This window comes from Bison bison, unplaced genomic scaffold (assembly GCF_000754665.1).
Source record: "Bison bison bison isolate TAMUID 2011002044 unplaced genomic scaffold, Bison_UMD1.0 scf7180017863402, whole genome shotgun sequence".
Classification (NCBI taxonomy): Eukaryota; Metazoa; Chordata; class Mammalia; order Artiodactyla; family Bovidae; genus Bison; species Bison bison.
In genome coordinates, this window is record NW_011493974.1 from 27,481 (window position 1) to 35,913 (window position 8,433).

At 41.2% G+C, this 8,433-nt stretch overlaps 1 protein-coding gene and 1 non-coding gene across 3 annotated transcripts in view; one reads left to right on the top strand and one right to left on the bottom strand.

The window, feature by feature from the left end:
• The first annotated feature begins 298 nt into the window (after positions 1 to 298).
• On the top strand, positions 299 to 370 carry TRNAE-UUC. Its single transcript has one exon. It is a non-coding gene; the product is annotated as a tRNA-Glu (tRNA).
• A 7,006-nt stretch (positions 371 to 7,376) lies between these two features.
• BEX4 (brain expressed, X-linked 4) overlaps positions 7,377 to 8,433 on the bottom strand; it is a 22,764-nt gene continuing 21,707 nt past the window's right edge. Inside the window, exons 2-3 of one of the 2 annotated variants that reach the window (XM_010833279.1) lie at positions 8,328 to 8,405; positions 7,377 to 7,972 (exon numbers count right to left, since the gene is read on the bottom strand). In XM_010833279.1, coding sequence (XP_010831581.1) covers positions 7,605 to 7,972; positions 8,328 to 8,405 — 446 coding nt within the window. In that variant the 3' untranslated portion in view covers positions 7,377 to 7,604. Of the gene's footprint in view, positions 7,973 to 8,327; positions 8,427 to 8,433 lie in introns of those variants that run through there. The other variant, XM_010833280.1, reaches the window with a different exon arrangement.

The following is an 8,433-nucleotide window of genomic DNA, read 5'->3' on the forward strand; positions in this document are numbered from 1 at the left end:
CAAATGAATAATCATAGTAGCATTATTCATAGTCTCCAAAATCTGGGAATAATCCAGATGTTCTTCAACAGTTGAATATATAAATAAATATTGGCACATCTATAAAATGGAATACTACTCAGCAGTAAAAAGAAATACACTTTTGTTTCATGCAACAACATGTAATCATGCAAAATTTAAGTGCATTATACTAGCTGAATAAAGTCAGATACTAAAGGCTACCTATTGTGTAATTACATTTATATGATGTACTAAAAAAGTTAAAATTATGGAATTAAAATCAAATTAGTGAGGGAATTCCCTGAGGGTCCAGTGGTTAGGACTCAGCACTTTCACTGCTGTGACCTGGGTTCAATCCCTGGTTGGGGAACTAAGGTGCCACAAGCCGTGTGGCCAAAAAAAAAAAATCAGATCAGTGGGTCACAGGGATTGGGGGTAATGGATGTGTTTGATAGCAAACAGGCTGCAAAAAGGAATTCTTAGGGTGGTAGAACTCTTCTATATGTTATTATGGCAATTAACACACATATGTAAACCCATAAAACCATACACCACAGAGTGACTTTTACCTATGTTAGTACTTCTAAACTGGGAGTGATTTTGCCCATAAGGGGATATTTAGGAGTACCTGCAGACATTTTTTGTCCTCACACTGGGGAACTTGGTGCTACTGGCACCCTAGTAGGAGACTAGGAATATTGATAAACATCCAACAACTCACAAGACAACCATCCAAACAAAAGATGATCCAGCCCAAAATGTCAACAGTACCAAAGTTGAGAAAGCCTTCTACATGGAAATTTTAAAAGTCAGCTAGAATGTCAGGAGAATACAGGAAAGAGTACAGATACATCTAACTGAATTACACATGTCTTAGTCTATTTGGGCTGCTATAATAAAACACCACAGGCTGGGTAGCTTATAAACAACAGAAATTTATTTCTCACATTTCTGGAGGTTGGAAGTCAAAGATGAAGGTGCCAGCATGGTCGAATTCTAATGAAATTGTTTTCTGGGTTGTAGGTTGCCAATCTCACTGTGTCCTCACATGGTGGAAAGGATTAGGGAGCTTTCTGGGGCCTCTTTTATAAAGACGCTAATTCCATCCATGAAAAGTCTGCCTTCATGACTGAGTGTCTCCTAATACAATCACATTTCACATTAACATTTCAACAAATTAACTTTTGGGAGACACAAACATTCAGACCATAGCAAAATGTATGAAATCACTTCCTTGAAGTGGATAGGGAATAATGGAGATGACCTAAGTAACTTTTAAGAAACGACATTTGACGGGGTGGTAGTAGTGTTTAGTCACTAAGTCATGTCTGACTCTTTTGCAACCCCATGGACTGTACCCTGCCAGGCTCCTCTTCCATGGGATTTCCCAGGCTAGAATACTGGAGAGAGTTGCCATTTTCTTCTCCACCGGATTGTCCCAACCCAGCGATTGAACCCATGTGTCCTGCATTATTAGCAGGCGAATTCTTCACCATTGAGCCACCAGGGAAACCCTTTGGGTACTGCAAAGCAAAAGCCAAAATTAACTGTACTCTAGTTGGTATATCTGTTTCAGAGTGTAGTATAGCAGTTCATTACATGTATAGCCATACATTGCATGTGTAAACCGGAGAAGGCAATGGCACCCCACTTCAGTACTTTTGCCTAGAAAATCCCATGGACAGAGGAGCCTGGTGGGCTGCAGTCCATGGCGTCGCTAGAGTCGGACACGACTGAGCGACTTCACTTTCACTTTTCACTTTCATGCATTGGAGAAGACAATGGCAACCGATTCCAGTGTTCTTGCCTGGAGAATCCCCGGGACGGGGGAGCCTGGTAGGCTGCCGTCTATGGGGTCGCACAGAGTCGGACACGACTGAAGCGACTTAGCAGCAGCAGAAGGTTAAACAAAGAAGTTTATATTATATGTTGTAGATAGTGGAAGCCAAGTTTCCAACGTCAGAGAAAAAAGTTGCAAAAAGGAAAAGATTTAGTGTCAGAGACATCAATATGAACTCCTGTGTGTGTGTGTGTGTGTGTGTGCACAGTTAGTTCTGTCCACTGAGAGGGCCTAGACACAATGCTGCCCCATTAGCAATGAACACACACAGGGCACAGATCTTGGTTTCTAAATACCATTTACTAATAAAAGGAACCATGACTCCTTAAAGAAATAGTTGATCCTAGGATCAGGGCAGGGGAAGTACAAGATGAACCTGGAATGTCTTGTAGTACTAGAAAGTAAAGAAGTGTTTTGTAAAGAATATGCAAATGTATTTGTTTTCCTTTGCTGTGTAACAAATAACCACAAAAGTAGTGGCTTGAAACAGAAATCCAGGCGGCTTCAACTGGATTCCTTGCTTAAGGTCTCAGAATGCTGAAATCAGGGTGGCAGTAAGCTTGGACTCCTATCTGAAGGTTCTGAGGAAGAACCTGCTGCTGGACTCATTCAGGTTGTTGGCTGAATTCAATCCATGCAGTTAGAGGACTGTGGTCCCTGTTTCCTTCCTGGCTGTTGACTGAGGGTTGTTTTTGGTTTTTTTTCCCAGCTTCTAGAGACTCCTTATATTTCTTGGCTCTTGGTCACCTCCATTTTACAAACCCAGCAATGACAAATTGAATCAATCTCTTGCTTTGAACGTCCTCGACATCCTCTCCTTTCTTTTCTGCCTTCCTCTTCTGCCACCAGCTAGAGAAGGGTCTATGCTTTAACAACTCATGTGATTTTACTCAGCAGATCAGGATAATCCAGGATCATCTCCCACTCTTAAAGTCAACCGATTGAGTGTTAAATTATATCTGAAAAAAATCTCCTTACAGCAATACCAAGATTAGTATTTTATTGAAGGACAGGAATCTTGAGGGGAATATCTTTAAAATTCTGCCTAACACATTGGACATGTCAAAGGGACATGAGCCAATACCAAAGAGCTTCTAAAGGACAAAACTGGATCAATTTGAGAAAATCAGATGCTATTTGATTATATCACAAAGAATAAAACATCGAGGTAGCTCAGTGGTAAGGAATCTGACTGCAATGCCAGAGACGTGTATTCAATCCCTGGGTCAGGAAGATTCCCTGGAGAAGGAAATGGCAACTCACTCCATTATTCTTGCTTGGGAAATCCCATGGACAGAGGAGCCTGGCAGGCTACAGTCCATGGGCTCACAAAAGAGCCGGACATGTCTTAGCAACTAAACAACAATAGCAATACTGATATAAGTTAATGATTAAATAAATAAGGTAGGACTTACTTACAGAGTAATTCCAAGTAATAAATGTAGGTGATATGAAGGACATAGAAAATCACCATTAGAACACCAAAGTAGTAATTTGATGCAGGTAAGACCCACTGATGAATGTTAAACCTAATGGGCAAAACTTTAAGGAAAATCAAGATATTTGCATAGCTTCAAAGTATCTCACCTCCAAATTTTAATTAATAATTGTGTTTATTTTTATACTCACAAATTCTTTGGTACTTCTTCCTCCAAGAGGTGAAGCTTAATCCACCTCCCCATTCTATTGACTATGAGCTGGACTAGATGACTGATTTCTAAGAAATAGAGTATGGAAATGGAGAAATAGAAATTTACAGAGGAAAAACTTAGCTAAGGGATCAAAGTAAACACCACCACCAATAAGTCATGTTGATATCATATAATTTATATGAATGATAAAAAGAGCTATCAACGCTGTGGTCTTATTCCCCAAATCTCATAGTAATCCCAGTTATCATGAGAAAACATCAGACAAGTCCAAATTGAAGGCCATCTACAAAACAGCTGATAAGGACTCTTCAAAAAGTGTTAAGGTTATTAAAAACATAAAATAATAAGGAACTGTCAGAGAATGTAGGAGAATGAGGAGACATGATGACTAAATACAATCAGTATCCTGGATTGAACCTTGGGGAGGAAAAAGGACTTTGGGGAAAACTTGTTAACATTTGTATAATGTGTCTAGCTTAGTTAATAGTACTGAACTAATGTTAATTTCTTAATTTTAATAGGTGACGTATGTTAACTTAGGGGAATCTAGATGAAAGGTATACAGGAACGCTCCTTACTACCTTTGCAACTCTTCTGTAGATGTAAAAGTATTCCAAAGTAGAAAGTTAAGAAAGGATTATTAGTTTACTTGGGCTTTCCTTGTAGTTCAGCTGGTAAAGAATCTGCCTACAATGTGGGAAACCTGGGCTCAATCCCTGGGTTGGGAAGATACCCTGGAGAAGGGAAAAGCTACTCACTCCAGTATTCTGGTCTGGAGAATTCCATGGACTGTATACCCCATGGGGTTGCAAAGAGTCGGACATGACTGAGCGACTTTCACTTAATTCTTGTGAGATTTCACAAAGAAAGGAAGACAAAAAACCTTGTAGTCAATTTGCAAAATTTAATCAGAAGTCTCCCCTAAGTTTTTGATTTGCTATATACTACAAATCATACCTCATACCTCGAGGCAGACCTCATTTTATTGTGCTTTGCTTTCTTGTGATTTTTACAAATAGAAAGTTTGTGGCAATCCTGCCTTGAGCAAAATGTCTATTGGTGACATTTTTGAAAGAGCATTTGCTCACTTTGTGTTTCTGTGTTACATCTTGGTAATTTTGCAATATTTCAAATTTTTATTGTTACTATATTTGTTTCAGTGATTCATGATTGACGATCTTTGATGTTTCTATTGTAATTGTTTTGGTATTTTTTATCAATAAGGTATTTTTATATTCAGATATGTATTTTTTAGATACAATGCACACTTAATAGACTGCAGTATAATATAAACATAATATTGTGACTTGCTTTATTGTGATATTCACTTTATTGCTATTCTGGAACTGAACTTGCAATATCTCTGAGGTATGCTTGTAATGCTATTATAAACACTTTTGTACAGGTTTTGCGAACACGTTTTCAATTCTCTTGAGTATATACCTACAAGTGGAATTGCTAGGTCGAATGGTAGCTCTACGTAGAACTTTTAGGAGGACGGTCACAATGCTTTCCACAGCAAGTGCATGATTACACTTTTCCACCGGCAATGTTTGAAGGTTATAGTTCTCCACATCCTTGCCAACACTTGGTACTGCTTTTTTTGTTTAAGGTGTCAGCAGGGCTGCATTCGTTACTGAGACTCCAGAGAAGAATACATTTCTCTGCTTTTTGAGCCCCTCAAGCCTGCCCACATTCCTTGGCTCAGAGCCCCTGTGTTCTATCTTTAAAGCTAACACCACCAAACTGAGTCGTGCTCATGTTACCACTTCTCTGTTTCTACTGTCTGTTTTTTTTTTTTGGATACTAGCCTTGCTAGGGGATGTGAAGTGCTGGAGGGGCACATCCCCAGTGGCTCTGCTCTTCTCTAACCTTTCTGCAGAAATTGGTCCTCCTGACTGATTTACTTCTGGACCAAATTCTGCCATTCGCTTGGAAACATTTGGCCTAATGGCATCCTTTTCGGATCTCTATCAGAAAGGATCTCAATAGGTTATTTCCATGAAGCTATACTTGACAAGCTGTGATGAATGTAGGAAACTTCCAAAAATGAAAATGAGATAGAAGGTATCCTATGTGAAAGACTCAAGAGTTTTCAGCTTCTTTCAGTTTACAGAGACCCCAGGGGCTGGTTTAAGATGTTAGAAATACATCTTATAAGGTGACATTATTTCTTACATGTAAAACTAAAACAAGCTTCTCAAAGTAATAATTCTTAACACTACTTGTGGGTGATGAACAGATGCATTTCGTTTTAAAAAATTGCTTGTTGTGACCCACAAAACTGATTTCAAGAGCTGTAATTTACAGCAGTTCCCACTATGAAGAACACTGGATTGAAGGATATTTGAGATTTCTTTCTGCTCTATTCTAAAAATTAACCAGTCTACATTGGAAAGACAAAAAAGCAAAACACAGAAAAACAGCCTCGGTCTTGCTGAGTCTGGTCTTCTTGAGCTTGTTGTCAGTTAAAATAGTCAAATATTCTCCCTTTCCAGATGACAAAGTCCTACAGAAAAAGCCCCAAGTCAGACCCCCCCCACACCAAAATGTACAGCAGAAGGTAACCTTGGTACTTGGCATCTCAACTCCAGTACCCTCATCTGCCATTGTCCCTACCCTTTTTATAATCAGTCTACTTTAAGGTCTTGTACTTTTCTTTTTTAATGCTTTTGCCCAGTGAATTCAGGAAGTATTCATCATGTTATTACACTTACTTCGTTTACACTTAATGTGACATGATACACATATGTGTTCATGAAATATACGTACAGCTTCCTTGGTGGCTCAGTCGGTGAAGAATCTGCCTGCAATGCAGGAGACACAGGAGACACGGGTTTTATCCCTGGGTGGGGAAGATCCCCTGGAGAAGGAAATGGCAACCCACTCCAGTATTCTTGCTTGGACAATTCCATGGACAGAGGAGCCTGGTGAGCTACAGTCCATGTGGTCGCAGAGTCAGACAGGACTGAGCAACTAACACTTCACTTTCCAACATACACACATACAATAGTGGCCTCTAGTGATATACACTAGAATTACCTGGAAAGCTTACTAAAAACGGGATCATTTGGAGTTCCCACTCTGATTCTGGGCTTCTCTGGTGGCTCAGCTTGTAAAGAATCTGCCTGCAATGTGGGAGACCTGGGTTCAATCCCTAGTTGGGAAGATCCCCTGGAGGAGGGCATGGCAACCCACTCCAATATTCAGAATCCTCAAGGGCAGAGGAGCCTGTCAGGCTGCAGTCCCTAGGGTCGCACAGTCACACGACTGAGAGACTAAGTAGCGCTCTTGTTCTACAGGATAGAAACCAGAGGTCCCACATTCTCAAAGAGCTTCCCCCACTAAGGTATTTTTATGAAGATGGTGGACTCACACTCCTCGAAAACAGTAGGACATGCAAGGAGATCGAACCAGTCAATCCTAAAGAAAATCAACCCTGAATATTCATTGGAAGGACTGGTGCTGAAGCTGAAGCTCCAATACTTTGGCCACTTGATGCAAAGAGCCAACTCATTGGAAAAGACCCTGATGAGAAAGATTGAGGGCAGGAGGAGAAGCGGACAACAAAGAATGAGATAGTTGGATGGCATCACTGACTCAATGGACATGAGTTTGAGCACTATCTCAGGGAGATAGTGAAGGACAGGGAAACCTGGCATGCTGCAGTTTATGGGATTGCAAAGAGTTGGACACAACTTAGCGACTAAACAACAACAACAATGCATTCTTAAAGTTCTATCAGATATTGAATTATGAATATGATCCTTCCTGGTTGGTTGAGGACAAAAAATCACCAAAGACAATTGATATTTTGTGTCTAGGGAGCTAGAAGAGGAAAGGTAACATTAACAAAAAATAAAACAAGGTGTGTACCAGGAAGATTGCTTTAAAAACTGCTTTATTAATTTCATATTATGAAAAGAATACTTTTTCTTATAACTGAATGAAATTGCCCTGCTGACAGAAAGTTATACAATGAGACAAAATAGTATTCAGTTAGAAACTGGCAAGTGGAAACACCAAAAGATTTACAGAAAAAGTAACTCACAGAAACTACAAGCATGTAGAGCAGAGGCCATTTTATTAACCTCAGGAAACCTCTTTAACATTCAAGGTATAAGGCAAAACTCACAATGATTGTCAGGTTCAGGAGTTTGATAGGGCACATGATGTCTCATCTGCTGCTTCTTAGTCTTTCCCTTGATTTCTATTATCTGCCCCATATGCTTTTCTACATTATTTCCCACTTCATTGTGATCAATACGCCTGTTGGGTATAGCCCATCGAAAATTAGGGACAAGTCGTCTAACCCATCCCAGTCTGATATTTCCTCCAGACTTCTGGACTTTGCCCCCTCCCAAGTCGCGTGATTCCTCTCCAGTCTTCAAGGAGGCCTGGTCTCCTCGTTCGTTTTCCTGTTGGGCATCTTCCATGTTGAAACTTTCTATTGCTCGTTCCTCTTTGGAAGCCATTGCTCCTAGGAGACAGAAGATGCAACAAGGGGCTACTTTCTGGATGGAATGATCAGCACCGAGGACAGAGGCCCTACTACGCACCTCTCAGGCTTCCCAGCCCTGGTGGTCAAAGACTTTTCAAATTTTCCTTTTCCCACCTGGGAGGCCTCCTACGCCCTCTAGGAAGCCCCCAGTCCGAGCACTATCCCCCTCCCGCGCCCCAAACCCCCCATTTTCCCTGCCGATCCAGGCCCAGGTCTCTGCAGGCACCAATATGGAGGACGGGGTTGCAGGGAGCATTTGGAGTCTTAGGGTTTTCCCCAGTTCCCCCCACCGCCCCCCACCGCCCCCCACAGCCCAACTGTCCCTCGCACCGACCTGGGCCTATCCTTGCTGTCTCCTGCTCCTTCCGATTCTTGCTGCAAGTGCGCCGCTGCAACACTTCGACTCGCAGACCTGCAGAGGATCGGGGGGGGGGCAGGGG